The sequence below is a fragment of the Pristiophorus japonicus genome, chromosome 12 (genome assembly GCF_044704955.1).
Source record: "Pristiophorus japonicus isolate sPriJap1 chromosome 12, sPriJap1.hap1, whole genome shotgun sequence".
NCBI classification, from domain to species: domain Eukaryota; kingdom Metazoa; phylum Chordata; class Chondrichthyes; family Pristiophoridae; genus Pristiophorus; species Pristiophorus japonicus.
Window position 1 is genome coordinate 41912680 of NC_091988.1, and position 17766 is coordinate 41930445.

Below are 17766 nucleotides of genomic sequence, written 5' to 3' on the forward strand. Positions count from 1 at the left end.
TGTTGCCCCAAATGTCTTCATTGAATGCCTAGCTTCCTGTTCTAAGCATCCTATTGTGCATGCACAGACCAGGATGTGACCCATACTCGGGCACCTTGGGGAGAGAGAGGAAAGAAGGTGTGAGTGCTTTATCCTGCTGTTTTGAGTTTGTTGCAAACTCCAATTAAATTATGGGGACAGTATTGACTGTCATATCTCGTGCAAGCTTGCTGCGGAGGAGAAGATTGATTAGGCATCATCACCTGAGGAACTTCACAGCACGTAGGATGATGGACAGGAGATCTTACCCCCATCGGGTATTTTGAGACAGGTGTTCATACCGGCACCTGAGTGATGCAGACTGTGTGAGAAGGCTGCGTTTCCACAAAGAAGTTGTAACCAAGATCTGTGAGTTAATAAAAGCAGACCTACGCCCTAGAAGTGTCAGGAGGACGGCTTTGTCAGTTGAAGTTAAGGTTACAGCTGCACTTTCATTTTATGCATCTGGATCATTCCAGGCCACAACTGGGGATGTGTGTGCCATTTCTCAACATGCAACACAAATCTGCATTTAGCAGGTGACAGCTGCACTATATACCCAGAGGAATGACTGCATAAAGTTTCCCCATGACCACCCAGGCAATGCATGACAGGGCTGTGGGCTTCTCCAGGATTGCTGGCTTCCCAAAGGTACAGGGCTGCATTGATTGTACCCACATCGCCTTGCAAGCACCTTTTTGGAGGATTCCGAGATGTCCAGGAACAGAAAAGGCTTCACTCTGTGAATGTGCAGCTTGTCTGTGATGACATGCATCACATCATGGCAGTTGATGCGAGATACCCTTGGAGCACCCATGCTGCATTCATCTTACGCGAGAGCGCTATATCTACCATGTTTCAGCAGCAGCTAGAAGGGCAGAGCTGGCTGCTGGGGAACAAAGGGTAAGGCCTCATCACCTACTCATGACGTCCCTACTCATAACCCGGATGGAAGCTGAGCGGGAATACAACATGTCGCACATTGCGACGTGCAGCAGCTCATCTGTGAAAGCTTTGCTGCCTGAAGGCTCAACGGCAACTATTCCAAATGGACCATGTTTACTATATGAACCTGTTCCTTAATGTTGTGTTAATGGAATAGATAATGTAAATGATTCTTCAGTTCAAAAAGTTGTTAAAAATGGAACAAATAATATAAATGATTCAGTTATAATTTAACATATATTTTATTCAAAAGTTTAATACTTTGTACTTAACTTTAATAAAAATATTTTTGTATCAAACTTTAAAGTTTTCAGTTAAGATCACTTACAAACTTTTAAACTTGTAAATTTACATCACTTACAAAAAAACTTTTAATTTGAGAACAGTTAGAACAGTAATAACAATAATAACAACAGCAGCAGCAGCAAAGAAAGGCAGCACCCACCTCTCCCCACCTTATTCTAAGACCGCCTGTTGCGCTTGGTCTTGGTGACTCCACCCCTCCCCGCAGGCGGTGGTGCAGCATTTGTCTGGTTGGTACCAAGCTGCTTCTTTCAAGCATCCCGGGTAATGAGCACTTCTTGATGGGGGCGTGGGCAGGCGGTAATGTGGAAGGCCTGGCTTGGGTCTCTTCAGAGGCTGGTCTGGGGATTGGAGTGCGAGTGGCAGTTGATTCTGTCAATGGTCGCGGGATATTGCAGCAGCGAACTCTCACATTCCACCCCCCCCATGTGCGCCGACAGCGTCTAGACTAGCTGCGACATTCCCTCCCTAATGTTTGCCGACAGTGTATTCGCTTCCTGTGACATTCCCTCCCTCATACATTGACAGTGTATCAGCTACATTCCATCCCTAATATGTCTGGACAGTGTTCCCATTTCTCATGAGAATGTTGTTGCATCTCCCGACAATCCCGCTACCTCATTACCCACCCCACTGATGGTGTCCAGGTGTGATTGCATTAGGTCAATGCTCCTCCCCACTCATTGCCATCATCTGAACCACACCTGTTGCATCCTGCACCTCAGGAGAGCGTTGTCGAGCTCTCCTTCCCTTCCTCACCCTGGGTGTGGCTCGCTGTATCCCACTGGGACCCACTGCCTCGGACGGTGGGACCCTGGGTGTGCCTTGTTACACCCCACTGGGACCCACAGCCTCGGACTGTGAAACCATGAAATGCCCCAACACTCGTACCACTCAGGAAAGGGGCTGGCACCTCAATGGGCGGCACCCGCATCTCCTCCAGAGAGAGTACAACAGTGGCGGTTCATCCTCTTTACCCCCCCTCCCCCCCCCCCCCCCCCCCCAATGCTGTTGGTCTGGAAGGTCAGATTGGAGGATGTTCTCCTCGTCAGGCTCGTCTGTGTCAAAATCATCATCTGCATCGGCTTCAGCCTCGTCAGGGTTGGCCTCAAGTTCTGCAAAATATAACAGAACAGATAAATGGTTAGCAGCAGAGGAGGGGGCAGGGTGGCCTGAGTAGGCTCACAGCGCAGGCAGCAGGCTGACTTGAAGGACATCGATGAATGATAGCATATTGCATCAACTGAAGCGTAGCTGACGGCGACATCCCCATGAACTGAAGCATGGCTAGCCTACGCAGTACTTGACTTTTAGCAAAGCCAGACTCTGGAATTTGCAGGACTTACCCTATCCCTCGAGTGTGGGCCCAGCTTGTGCAGTGGTGATTGCTTTTCTCCAGGCAGGACCCATCAAAGCAGTGGCCCTGTCTTCCAAGGGTGTTAGTGGGTGCAGATTTGCTGGGCCGCCTCCTGTTCGCGTTCTCTCTCTCTCTCTCTCTCTCTCTCTCTCTCTCTCGTTGTGTGTCAACTTCCTCTGCAAAGATGAAAATATAACTTTTTAGTGAGGATGTCTTTCTGCTGGGTGGGACATACAGATGGTCACATTTACCATTGCAATTCCAGTGAATGTGAGAATATTACTTACACGAACTGACCATGGTCCTGCTACTTTTTGCACTGGCTTCCTGACCTCGGGATTGTCACCATTGCACAGTAATCTTGTGAAAATTGGTTCCAGCGTTTCTTCTTTTCTTTTGGTGAAACTTTTATTTGACCTTTGTTGGTGTCCAACTCATGTCATCTGGCCTGAATTACAGTAACCAGAGCTTCCACTTCGTCCTGTGAGAAATTCTTGGTCCTTGAGCCGCATTGCATATTGCAGCTCCGTTTATAAGTTCTCTCACACCGCTCGGAATTATAGTTTTCACGCACAACTGGCTCTTTAAAAATGGCTGAATGCAGACTGGGAGGTATACTGGCCATGCGTGCCCATAGCAGTCTTTTTTCTTTGCACATGTGCAGAAGGGGGAGCATCCTTTTTTCGGCGCAGGCATTAGGCTCCACCCCCCCCCCCCCGAAGCTAAAGAACGGGCTGCATGGTGCTAATTTCAAAAATTAGAATGGGGAATTTTACAAGTTTTTTTTTTGAATTAGTCGGGCTCCAAAAAAAACTCTTGAAATACGCCAAAAAACGGCATTGGGGAAAATTGAGCCCACAAGGAGGTCATTCAGACCATTGAATCTGTCCTTGTATTAGCTTCGTAACTGAAGCCATGTTCATGTTTTCCTGCCCTTTCCTCATTCTTTTATACGTTGCCTTTCAAATACGAACTGGATTTTTAAAAAGCAAAAGCTGTTATCGTCACTACTTCAAATGCTAACTGACGTTCCATGTTCTAATAACTCTCCAGGGAAGAGGGAGATTCTACTAACCACCTTTTCATGATAATCCTTAATCTGTTAATGATTTGTGAACCAATGAAAATAATGTTTCACTATTTAGGCTCTCAACCTTTCGTGATTTTGAAACCTTTGTTAGATTTCCCTTTAACCTTCGGTGTTCTAGTGCTGGGGGGAGGGAATTAGTCGTTTTTCATAACTATAACCTCTTTTTATAAATATCATTTAAATTTTCACTGAACCACTTTCATCAATCTAACCCCTCCGTCCTTGCAAAGTACCACCCCATCTCTAACCTCCCCTTCCTCCCCAAAGTTCTTAAACATGTTATCGCCTCCCAAATCCGTGCCCATCTTTCCCACAACTTCATGTTTGAATACCTCCAATCAGGTTTCCACACCTGCCACTGTACCGAAACCACATATCTGCAGTATAACTAAGATGGCCTATTTCCACCTCCGTAACATCGCCCATCTCCGCCCTTGCCTCAGCTCATCTGCTACTGAAGCTCTCATCCATGCCTTTGTTACATCTAGACTTGACTATTCCAATACACTCCTGACTGGCCTCCCACATTCTACCCAATGTAAACTAGAGGTGATCCAAAACTCGGCCGCCCATGTCCTAACTCTCACCAAATCCCACTCAGCCAGCGCACCTGTGCTCACTCACCGACATTGGCATCCGATTAAACAGCGCTCGATTTCAAAATTCTCATCTTGATTTTCAAATCCCTCCATGGTCCCACCTTTCTCTATCTCTGTAACCTCCTCCAGCCCCCCAACCCCACGAGCTGTCTGCGCACCTCTAATTCTGCCCTCTTGAGCATCCCTGATTATAATCGCTCAACTATAGGCGGCTGTGCCTTCTGTTGCCTAAGACCCAAGCTCTTGAACTCTTGCCTAAACCTCTCCGTCTCTCTAATTCTCACTCCTCCTTCAAGGCGCTCCTTAAAACCTACCTCTTTGACCAAGCTTTTGGTCAACTGTGCTAATTTCAACTTACTGAGCTCGGTGTCAAATTTTTTTATCTCAATACTCCCGTGAAGCCCTTGGAACGTTTCAAAAGAATATAAGAAGTAGGAGCAGGAGCAGGCCATTTGGCCCCTCAAGCCTGTTCCACCATTCAATAAGATTGTGGCTGATCTGATCAGCTCCACTTCCCTGCCCTCTCCCCATAACCCTTTACTCCCTTATCGTTCAAAAATCTGTCTATCTCTGCCTTAAATATATTCAATGACCCAGCCTCCACAGCTCTCTGAGACAGAGAATTCCATAAATTTAAAACCCTCAGAGAAGAAATTTCTCATCTCAATTTTAAATGGCCGATCCCTTATTCTAAGACTATGTCCCCTAGTTTTAGTTTCCCCGATGAGTGGAAATATCCTCTCTGCATCCACCTTGTCGAGCCTCTTCATGATCTTGTATGTTTCAATAAGATCACCTTTCATTCTTCTGAACTCCAATGTATAGGCCTAACCTACACAACCTATCCTCTCATAAGTCAATCCCCTCATCTCTAGAATCAACCTAGTGAATCTTCTCTGAACAGCCTCCAATGCAAGTATATCCTTCCTTAAATACGGAGACCAAAACTGTATGCGGTACTCCAGGTGTGGCCTCACCAATACCCTGTACAGTTGTAACAGGACTTCTCTGCTTTTATACTCTTGCCCACTTGCGATAAAAGCCAACGTTCCATTTGCCTTCCTGATTACTTGCTGTACCTGCAGACTAACAGTTTGTGTTTCATGCACAAGGATCCCCAGGTGTCTCTCTACTGCAGCACTTTGCAATTTTTCTCCATTTAAATTATAATTTGCTTTTCTATTATTTCTGCCAAAGTGGATAACATCTCATTTTCCCACATTATACTCCATCTGCCAAATTCTTGCCCACTCATTTAGCCTGTCTATATCCCTTTGCAGATTGTTTGTGTCCTCCTCACAATTTGCTTTCCCACCTATCTTTGTATCATCAGCAAACTTGGCTACAGTACACTCGGTCCCTTCATCCAAGTGATCAATATAGATTGTAGATAGTTGAGGACCCAGCACCGATCCCTGTGGCACCCCACGAGTCACTGTTTGCTAACCAGAAAATGACCCATTTATTCCAACTCTCTTTTCTGTTAGTTAACTAGTCCTCTATCCATGCTAATATATTACCCCCAACCCCGTGAGCTTTTATCTTGTGCAATAACTCTCTTGTGGCACCTAATCAAATGCCTTCTGGAAATCCCAATACACTGTATCCACTGGTTCCCCTTATCCACCCTGCTCGTTACATCCTCAAAGAACTCCAGTAAATTTGTCAAACGTGATTTCCCTTTCATAAAACCATGCTGACTTTGATTGAATCATGCTTTTCCAAATGTCCCGCTACTGCTTCCTTAATAATGGACTCCAGCATTTTCCCAACGACAGATGTTAGACTAACTAGTCTATAGTTTCTTGCTTTTTGTCTGCCTCCTTTTTTAAATAGGGGCATTATATTTGCGGTTTTCCAATCTGCTGGGACCGCTCCAGAATCCAGGGAATTTTGGTGGATTACAACCAATGCATCAACTATCTCTGCAGCTACTTCTTTTAAGACCCTAGGATGTGAGCTATCAGGTCCAGGGGACTTGTCCGCCTTTAGTCCCATTATTTTACCGAGTACTACTTCATTAGTGATAATAATTGTATTAAGTTCCTCCCTCCCTATAGCCCCTTGATTATCTATTCTTAGAATGTTCTTGCTGTCTATTGCATTAGGGGACCGAAGGTCTGGCGAGAAGGAGGAACTGCGGGAACTCCTTATTTGTCAGGAAATGATGTTAGAGAAATTGATGGGATTGAAGGCCGATTAAAACCCCAGGGCCTGATAGTCTGCATCCCAGAGTACTTAAGGAATTGTCCCTAGAAATAGATGCATTGGTGGTCATTTTCCAACATTCCATGGACTGTGGATCAGTTCCTATGGATTGGAGGGTAGCTAATGTAACCCCACTTTTTAAAAAAGGATGGAGAGAAAACAGAGAATTATAAACCGGTTAGCCTGACATTGGTAGTGGGGAAAATGCTGGAATCAATTATTAAAAATGTAATAGCAGCGCATTTGGAAAGCAGTGACAGGATAGGTCTAAGTCAGCATGGATTTATGAAAGGGAAATCCTGCTTGACAAATCTTCTAGAATTTTTTGAGGATGTAACTAGTCGAGTGGATAAGGGAGAACCAGTGGATGTGGTATATTTGGACTTTCAAAAGGCTTTTGACAAGGTCCCACACGAGATTAGTGTGCAAAATTAAGGCACATGGGATTGGGGTTAATGTATTGACGTGGATAGAGAACTGGTTAGCAGACAGGAAGCAGAGTGGGAATAAATGGGTCCTTTTCAGAATAGCAGGCAGTGACACGTGGGGTACAGTGCTGGGACCCCAGCTATTTACAATATATATTAATGATCTAGACGAAGGAATTGAATGTAATATCTCCAAGTTTGCAGATGACACTAAGCTGTGTGGCAGTGTGAGCTGTGAGGAGGATGCTTAGAGGCTGCAGGATGACTTGGACAGGTTAGGTAAGTGGGCAAATACATGGCAGATGCAGTATAATGTTGCTAAGTGTGAACATTATACTTTGGTGGCAAAAACAGAAAGGCAGATTATTATCTGAATGGTGACAGATTAGTAAAAGGGGAGGTGCAACGAGACCTGGGTGTCATGGTACATCAGTCATTGAAAGTGGGCATACAGGTACAGCAGGCGATGAAGGCGGGAAATGGTATGTTGGCCTTCATAGCAAGAGGATTTGAGTATAGGAGCAGGGAGGTCTTGCTGCAGTTGTACAGGGCCTTGGTGAGACCACACCTTTGAGTATTGTGTGCAGTTTTGGTCTCCTAATTTGAGAAAGAACATTCCTGCTATTGAGGGAGGGCAGCGAAGGTTCACCAGACTGGTTCCCGGGATGGCAGGACTGACATATGAAGAAAGACTGGATCGACTAGGCTTATATTCACTGGAATTTAGAAGAATGAGAGGGGATCTCCGACAAGCATATAAAATTCTGACGGGATTGGACAGGTTAGATGCAGGAAGAATATTCCCAAACTAGTGGTCACAGTCTAAGGATAAGGGGTAAGCCAAATAGGACCGCGATGAGGAGAAACTTTTTTCCCAGAGAATTGTGACCTATGGAATTCGCTACCACAAAGTTGTTGAGTCCAGTTCGTTGGATGTATTCAAAAGGGAGTTAGATGTGGCCCTTATGGCTAAAGGGATCAGAGGGTATGGAGAGAAGGCAGGAGTGGGGTACTGAAGTTACATGATCAGCCATGATATTTAATGGTGGTACAGGCTCGAAGGGCCAAATGGCCTGGCTCCTGCACCTATTTTCGATGTTTCTAAAGGTGCTATATGAATACAAGTTGTTGTTGTAATATCCTTCTTATACCCGGCTGCCCAGAACTGCCGCAATACTCCAACTGTGACCTAGCCAATGTCTTATTTAAATTAAGCATGCTTTTGTAGTTAATGCCTCTATATATAAAATTCTGAATTCCATTTGTCTTTTTTATGGCAATTTCTTCCTGCACTCCCGCTTTAAAAGATCTTAGCTGCTTTTCTATACATCCCTATTCTGTTACTCTGAGCCACCTTTCTATGCGTGTGCCTATGTTTTTAATAACATCTATCTCAATGTTCATAAAAAGTCTCTTCTAAGGCAAGTTGTTATGTTGCACCTTACCTCACACCTCTGCAATCCTTATTTTCAATATCCACCAATTCCCTTTCACTGTCCTACAATTTCTTGGCTTATCTTTTCAATGTAATAAGCATGCATTATAATTCCAGTGAAGTTGATCTATGATAACAGCAAGTAGTTACAGTACTTTACCCTGCATAAAATGCATTAATGAGAATGGAAATTCATTTTTTTTAAAGCTTCAGAGGAAATTGATCAAATGGAAATCCAGCTTTCAATTAAATTAAATTCATCATTATTTAGCTCCTCTGCTGGCTCATACATTTTATCTAATGTGCGTAAAGATCATCAAGGTCTAGGGTTCAATTCCAACTTATGAGTGAATTAATTGATCTCCGTTAGGGTGGCAGTCGGGAACAGAATTGGCTCAACACACCAAGGATACGAGAGGAGAAAATTGGCCAAGGTTCCAGCTTTTGTTTGTTATTAAGCAACAGCTGCTGGAAGTCTAAGTCAGGTGGGGATAGGATTGAACTTGGTTCTGATGCCTGCAGAAAGGAATTGATGTCTTGTATGTATAATATTGCAAATAGCTGAGGTCCCAGCACTGAGTCCTGCGGCACCCCACTAGTCACTGCCTGCCATTCTGAAAAGGACCCGTTTATCCCAACTCTCTTCTTCCTGTCTGCCAACCAGTTCTCTATCCACGTCAGTACATTACCCCCAATACCATGTGCTTTAATTTTGCACACCAATCTCTTGTGCGGGACCTTGTCAAAAGCCTTTTGAAAGTCCAAATACACCACACCCACTGGTTCTCCCTTGTCCACTCTACCAGTTACATCCTCAAAAAAATTCCAGAAGATTTGTCAAGCATGATTTCCCTTTCATAAATCCATGTTGACTTGGACTGATCCTGTTACTGCTTTCCAAATGCGTTGTTATTTCATCTTTAATAATTGATTCCAACATCTTCCCCACTACTGATGTAAAGCTAACCGATCTGTAATTACCCGTTTTCTCTCTCCTTTTTTAAAAAGTGGTGTTACATTAGCTATCCTCCAGTCCATAGGAACTGATCCAGAGTCGATTGACTGTTGGAAAATGATCACCAATGCATTCACTATTTCTAGGGCCACTTAAGTACTCTGGGATGCAGACTATCAGGCCCCGGCGATTTATCGGTCTTCAATCCCATCAATTTCCATAACACAATTTCCTGCCTAATAAGGATATCCTTCAGTTCCTCCTTCTCACTGGACTCTCGCTCCCCTAGTACTTCCGGAAGGTTATTTGTGTCTTTCTTCGTGAAGACAGAACCAAAGTATTTGTTCAACTGGTCTGCCATTTCTTTGTTCCTCATTATAAATTCACCTGAATCTAACTGTAAGGGACCTACGTTTCTCTTCACTAATCTTTTTCTCTTCACTAATCTTTTTCTCTTCACTAATCTTTTTCTCTTCACATATCGATAGAAGCTTTTGTCGTCAGTTTTTATGTTCCTGGCAAGCTTCCTCTCATACTCTATTTCCCCCTCATAATGAAACACACTGTCCTCCTCTGCTGAATTCTAAATTTCTCCCAGTCCTCAGGTTTGCTGCTTTTTCTGGCCAATTTATATGCTTCTTCCTTGGATTTAACACTATTCTTAATTTCCCTTGTTAGCCACGGTTGAGCCACCTTCCCCGTTTTATTTTTACTCCAGACAGGGATGTACAATTGTTGAAGTTCATCCATGTGATCTTTAAATGTTTGCCATTGCCTATCCACCGTCAACCCTTTAAGTATCATTTGCAGGTCTATTCTAGCCAATTCACGTCTCATACCATCGAAGTTATCTTTCTTTATGTTCGGGATCCTAGTCTCTGAATTAACTGTGTCACTCTCCATCTTAATAAAGAATTCTACCATATTATGGTCACTCTTCCCCAAGAGGCCTCACACAACAAGATTGCTAATTAGTCCTTTCTCATTACACATCACCCAGTCGAGGATGGCCAGCTCTCTAGTTGGTTCCTCGACATATTGGTCCAGAGAACCATCCTATTGCTACCAGTTTGGTTAGCCCAATCTATATGTAGATTAAAGTCACCCATGATGACTGCTGTACCTTTATTGCACGCATCCCTGATTTCTTGTTTGATGCTGTCCCCAACCTCTCTACTACTGTTTGGTGGTCTGTACACAACTCCCACTAGCGTTTTCTGCCCTTTGGTATTCCGCAGCTCCACCCATACTGATTCCACATCATTCAAGCTAATGTCCTTCCTTACTATTGCGTTAATTTCCTCTTTAACCAGCAACACTACCCCACCTCCTTTTCCTTTCTGTCTATCCTTCCTAAATGTTGAATATCCCTGGATGTTGAGTTCCTAGCCTTGGTCACTCTGGAGCCATGTCTCTGTGATTCCAATTATATCATATTCATTAATTGCTGCCTGTGCAGTTAATTCGTCCACCTTATTACGAATACTCCTCGCATTGAGGCACAGAGCCTTCAGGCTTGTCTTTTTAACACACTTTTCCCTTTTAGAATTTTGCTGCAATGTGGTCCTTTTTGATTTTTGCCTTGGGTTTCTCTGCCCTCCACTTTTACTTTTCTTCTTTCTATCTTTTGCTTCTGCTCCGATTCTACTTCCCTCTGTCTCCCTGCATAGGTTCCCATCCCCCTGCCATATTAGTTTAACCCCTCCCCAACAGCACTAGCAAATACTCCCCCGAGGACATTGGTTCCGGTCCTGCTCAGGTGCAGACCGTCCGGTTTGTACTGGTCCCACCTCCCCCAGAACCGGTTCCAATGTCCCAGAAATTTGAATCCCTCCCTTCTGCACCACTGCTCAAGCCACGTATTCATCTGAGCTATCCTACTATTCCTATTCTGACTAGCACGTGGCACTGGTAGCAATCCTGAGATTACTACCTTTTGAGGTCCTACTTTTTAATTTAACTCTCTATAATATCATAGAATTGTTACAGCACAGAAGGAGGCTATTTGGCCCATTAAGCCTGTGCCGGCTCTTAGCAAGAGCACTTCAGCTAGTCCCAGTCCCCTGCCCTTTCCCAGTAGCCTTGCAAATCTTTTCCTTCAGGTACTTATCCAATTCTCTTTTGAAAGCCACGATTGAATCTGCTTCCACCACTCTTTCAGCAGTGCATTCCAGATCCTGTGTACCTTCCTCTAGTCCGATAAACAACCATTCACTGCGACTGTTACCTGTCACTTCGCCAATTTTATATCCATGCTGTCACTGTGCCTTTTATTTTCAACTTTGCTGGCAAGCCTAATATGGCACTTTATCAAACGCCTTTTGCCAGTACATGTGCACCACATCAGCTGTTTTGCCCTCATCAACAAATCCGTTCTGGCTTTACTTAATCAATCCACACTTGTTCAACTGACAATTTTGTCCCGGATTATTATATATTAAAATGTCTTGTTCCTAGCACATCATTGCATCTGAGACTTTGGCCCGGATTTTGTGTTGGGAATAACGGTGAGGCTGTCGCTGTTTACTGTTGTGGAGTAAATCAAAAAGCAACTACCTGAGTATGTACATGCGCTGCTAAACGTGCAAATCAGAAGTTGCAATCAGAGTTATCCTGCTCCTCCATAGATGACACTATTGCAGTACCTTGCCAATGGACTTGGCATTGAAATCCATCTAAGGGCATGAAGTTGCTGTACTTGACCGCTAGTTACCCACTAAACACACCACAAAAAGTTAGGGTTGGTGCATTCAGGTGTAAGTGAATTTTTAATGGTGATGAATTGTCATTATTGCCAAGCAACCTCTCTGGCACTGAAAATTTAGTTTTACACATTGTAGAGTCTCCTTCCTTCAGAATTTATTTAGTGTTGGAGATTAAAAACATTTTTTTAATGTTATTACTTTTTCTGTCTTTTTTGTATCTCTCAATCCCATCTTTCTTTCCCTCTATGTTGCTTTCTGTACATGAATTGAATCTAATTTATATTTCCTGGTTTCGACTCTGCATGGTCTCAGTGAGGATTCTGATCACTTCTGACCCTCCCAACCATGCTCTACCCACCCCATCCACGGAGATCTCTACCCCCAACAGCCACTAAACCTACCTGTTCCTGGACTGCAGCCTTGTGCCGCAGGATTTCCCTGCCTGGCAGGCAGCCAAGCCTATCAATCAAGCTGGCTTCTGTTTATTTAAAAAAAAAACACGCAGTTAAAACTCCTTCCCTGCGTCTCTCCCCACACCACTCTGAAATGACTGTCTTCAATTGCGCATTACTTTCACCAGTGAATATCGGGGCCCATGTATCTGTCATGCTTCTAAAATGGTTGTCAGGATTTGCAATATTATAATGCAAAACGAAGGTGTCCAATTAATGGTCTTCAAACTTCAAGTTGTGCATTCCTTTTTCAATGTGCAACACCTCAGGTTTATTTTTGTGCCCATTAATAGATAGTATGACAAAATTGATAAGTGGGCATTGTCTTAAGTTATTTTTAATGTGTGCTATCAATATAGGAAGGTTATAGCTTTGTCACCAACACTGGCTATCGGAGTCACCTTGCTATTGTGGATTGATTCTGCTGCATCTTGTCGTGAAAGAAATGCGCAATTGTAGACGGTCATTTAGGACACCACAGCAGGCAGCATCCTGCTGTGTTGTCGCCATGCTGTAATTTTACAAAGACACAGGCAGATGAAATGTATAGGAGCAGAAATGATTGTCTTCCTTTAAACAAAACTGCTGTTCAGTACTGCTCTGGCACAGCATATTGCTGTTCTGTGGAGCTTCCATGTTGGGTACCAGATATCAGCTGTGTGCTGCCTTTGGGTGGGGTGGAGATTGGTCACTTTCTCATAAGCATGGAAAGATTGAAGTGTTAATCCCGCTTGGCTGCTGTCATGCACATTGTAATGGTTGGCTACAAAACAGCATTGTCAGAAGTTTGAGAGACGGTCTTCAGGGTGTTCTGTCAGCTGTGGAAAGTGGTGTAGTCTTGGCAGAATGGAAGGAAGGGGCATAAAGCAATAATAGAAATAAGCATAAGAACATAGAACATAAATAGGAACAGGAGTAGGCCTTACGGCCCCTCGCGCCTGCTCCGCCATTCAATAAGATCATGGCTGATCTGATCATGAGCTCAGCTCCACTTCCCTGCACGCTCCCCATAACCCCTTATCCCCTTATCATTTAAGAAACTGTCTATTTCTGTCTTAAATTTATTCAATGTCCCAGCTTCCACAACTCTCTGAGGCAGCGAATTCCACAGATTTACAACCCTCTGAGAGAAGAAATTCCACCTCATCTCTGTTTTAAATGGGTGGCCCCTTATTCTAAGATCATGCCCTCTAGTTCTAGTCTTCCCCATCAGTGGAAACATCCTCTCTGCATCCACTACCTTTCAAGCCCCCTCATAATCTTATACGTTTCGATAAGATCACCTCTCATTCTTCTGAATTCCCATGAGTAGAGGCCCAACCTATTCAACATTTCCTCATCAGTCAACTCCCTCATCCCCAGAATCAACCTTGTGAACCTTCTCTGAACTGCCTCCAAAGCAAGTATATCCTTTTGTAAATATGGAAACCAAAACTGCACACAGCATTTCAGGTGTGGCCTCACCAATACCCTGTATAACTGTAGCAAGACTTCCCTGCTTTTATACTCCATCCCCTTTGCAATAAAGGCCAAGATTCCATTGGCCTTCCTGATCACTTGCTGTACCTGCATACTATCCTTTTGTGTTTCATGCACCAGGACCCCCAGGTCCCACTGTACTGCGGCACTTTGCAATCTTTCTCCATTTAAATAATAACTTGCTCTTTGGCAGAAAAAAATCAAAGTGCATGACCTCACACTTTCCAATGTTATATTCCATCTGCCAAATTTTTGCCCACTCACTTAGCCTGTCTGTGTCCTTTTGCAGCTTTTTTGTGTCCTCCTCACACATTGCTTTTCCTCCCATCTTTGTATCATCAGAAAACTTGTCTCTTAATCTGTGTAAAGATATTACTGGTACAAGGCACTGTCATTTTTTAACCTATCAAATAATATTCCATTTTGAATTTGTTCACTGACAACTGTATGCAGTATACACAAGGATGGTAATTTCCCCCCTCCTTTCTCCCCTCACAAAGAGCACGAGGCAAGGTATGAACATTGGGACTTTAATAGTGATTTCAGTGGAATTCAGGCAGTACAAATTTGGAACAAACTTATCTTGATTATTACAGCTCTGATGTACATGTGTCTAGCCCAATTATACTCTGGAATGCTGCAGTAATGTTTCCTGCCTTTCAATCTGCAGAAGTGCATTCACTGAGATGGAAGTGAGTTATACCTGGCAAGACCTGAAATCTTAAACAGTGAACAAACTGCAATTTTTTACTGCTTCCTTTCACTGTACTTTCTGATTGAGAAGGCTTGGCAGGGCAATCACTTAATTTTAATCAGAAGGATATAGAATTGTGATACTGAAGGCAGCATACATTTAGAACATGGATAAATAGGTGCACAGAGTTTTGTCAGAAGTTGTATCTATGATTGCAAGGAGCAGCAGCACAGCACTGAAGAAGGGGTCTATTGACATCTTTAATGCTGCATTAAATGAGAAGGAAGGGCGGGATGGAGTGTATTCTGTCCAAAGTACACTCCATATTGAAATAAAAATTCCCCAAAAAACCCTTTACGATATGGAAATTGTATTACTGTATTTTCCATTAGCACTTTGAGCCGCTCCCATGATTTACAGTATGGGGAGTATCCGGGAAGTAGCCTGGCATACCAATTACACACTTGGGTTACAAATCAGCTGTTGCAGTGCAAACTCGAGTTCTAGTAGGTGATTTGCTGCCTCAAAGGATCTTGCTGGAAAATGCTGCTTTACTTCCTGATGCTCTTTCATTGCCTGTCCCAGTTGTACATTGTAGGTGGTACTAAAAAGGATACTCACCCCAATAGCTGTCATATCGTCCAGATCGGAGTGTCTGTACCCTGCTTGCAGCGCCAAATGTTGGGGTAAAAAGAAGACTTCTCTTTTTCAAGGTGGACTCACTGAAATAAGGAGTCGACACCAGCTTGTAAAGTGATCATGGAATCACTCAGACGAAACCTTGGTACAACCGATCTTTCTTCAAGCATATGCAGGGGAAGCATTCCAAATGAACCTTCAAAGAACAAAGGTTCCCCGCACACAGTTACACAGTTTTCAAGGTGTGCAATCCTCCTACAAAACCTTCTATGACCACCAGTTGGCCTACAGCTCATCAGCAGAGCTATACTGATTCGTTGACCCTTATCAGACAGGCTGCTGAGTGGTTTCTCAACCTCTCCATCTCCCATAGCATGTGGGGCCGAATGTATTGTTCTACAGTGTTAACCTTGTCCTGGTTCCCCATGGCTAGTTCTGCACCTGGTTTCTTATCAGCTCAGTTGCTGCTACAATAGTATTATTATCCTATCTATGTTTCCAGACAGCTTACTCCTTACTGTCCTTGGAGATTTCTTAGTAGGTGTTGTCAACTCTGCCCTTCATTCCTTTAAATGTACTGAATATGTAAAGTTTTCATTTTATGTTATACGGCTATTTTCTAAAGCGAGTTTTACATACAATCTGTCAATAGGCAATATATTACAATCCCTGCCTTGAGGTGGGGGAACTCCCAACTCCTCACAACCTCCTAATACTGATAAGCCCTTTTAATCTGAACCATCTTGTGTATCAGATCAATTCACTACCTTCAATATCCACTTTGGTGACCATCTGTCTGTCTACTTTATACTTTACCCCTTTACATACATACATGCTTTATTCAAAGATCAACTCCTTACTGTAGACTGCAATTATGAATTCCAGTAATTTGGAATTGCTGCCTGCAGCACCGAATCTGCTCCCAAAATACTGATCTGGATAAAGTCAAATATCATTTACTTTTCCTTTTTATTAAGGTTAGAAATTTACCAATTACAAAATTAAAAAGGGTTTTAAAATTCAAAACTCTTCAGGCAACTTTTAGAAGGAGTAAATGCAATTGGAAATTTGTTGATATTTCCTTGGATGGGGGCTTGTGTATTCTGAAGTGTTTCTTGATTTCAGTGTCTTTGAATCAGGCCAGCATCTAAGCTGGCAAAAGTAAGTCAGGTGGGTCCTATCATACACTCTGCTAATACTAGCTTTTCGTAGTGCAGGTGCTCCCAGATTAGGATCCATGTTATTCTAAATGAAGGTGAGGCTGACATTTGCCCATCCCTAGTTGCGCTGAGATGATGTTGGGTCTTCTCCTTGAACTGCTCTACTCCTTTTTATGGTGCTCTCATAATGGTGTTACGTGGGGAATTCCAGGATTTTGACCCAACGATGGTGCAAGAGCAATGATATATGTCCAAGTCAGGATGTGTAAATTGGAGGGAAACCTGGAGGTTGTGGTGTTTCAATATTGTGCGTTGGTTTACATGTGCATCCTTGTCAACAGGTTTCAAAATGTAGATGTACAATCAAATTGTAAAATGATAAATATGTTTGTTCAAGATATATTTCAGCACACAACATATCTAGAAATGTCTAACTAATTTTCATTGTTTTTGTATAGGAAACCTGAGAAAGGCGTGCAGTATCTGATTGAGCGTGGATTTGTTCCTGATACCCCTGTTGGTGTCGCTCACTTCCTCCTTCAGAGGAAAGGCCTTAGCAGGCAGATGATTGGCGAGTTTTTGGGCAATCGGCAGAAGCAGTTCAACCGAGATGTACTTGAGTAAGTATTGCACAGAAAAGAATCATGAGCTTCTCCAGTTTGAAAATACTCAGCTCTCTTGTGTTTTTCTACCTTGGGCGATAAACCTAAAGACCAAGTAATCTGTGGTTTGTTGCTGAGGAATGAATGCTTACCATTAACTGAGAGAGTTCCCTGCTCCTCTGAACAGTGCTGTGGAATCTATTACATCCACCTGAACAAGCAGACAGGCCTTGGTTTAACATATCATTCAAAATATGACACCTCAAACAATGCCGTTTTCTCTCCGTGCTACATTTTATTACACATCCCCATTTCCCTTGAGAATGAGGTACTCCTGCAATGTTGTTAGGTAGGGAGTTCCAGGATTTTGCTCAAGCGACGATGAAGGAACAGCGGTGATGTATCTCCAAGTTGGGATGGTGTGTGACTTGGAGGGTAACTTAAAGTTGATGGTATTCCCATGCACCTGCTACTCTTGTCCTTCTAGGTGGTGGACATCGCAGGTTTGGGAGGTGCTGCTGAAGAAGCCTTGGCGACTTGCTGCTGTGCATCCGGTAGATAGAACACACAGCAGACATGGTACGCTGGTAGAGGAGGGAGTGAGTGTTTAAGCTGATGATTCCACAGTGTTCATGCCCATTCAGAAAAAAAGAAAAGATTGCTCAGATAATGAAACAATCTGTGTTCGCCTGCAACA

General features: G+C 43.4%; 1 protein-coding gene across 1 annotated transcript in view; it reads left to right on the top strand.

The window, feature by feature from the left end:
• LOC139277203 (IQ motif and SEC7 domain-containing protein 1-like) overlaps nt 1-17766 on the top strand; it is a 241826-nt gene that overhangs the window by 174515 nt on the left and 49545 nt on the right. Inside the window, exon 4 of the mRNA XM_070895348.1 lies at nt 16926-17087. Coding sequence (XP_070751449.1) covers nt 16926-17087 — 162 coding nt within the window. The remainder of the gene's footprint in view (nt 1-16925; nt 17088-17766) is intronic.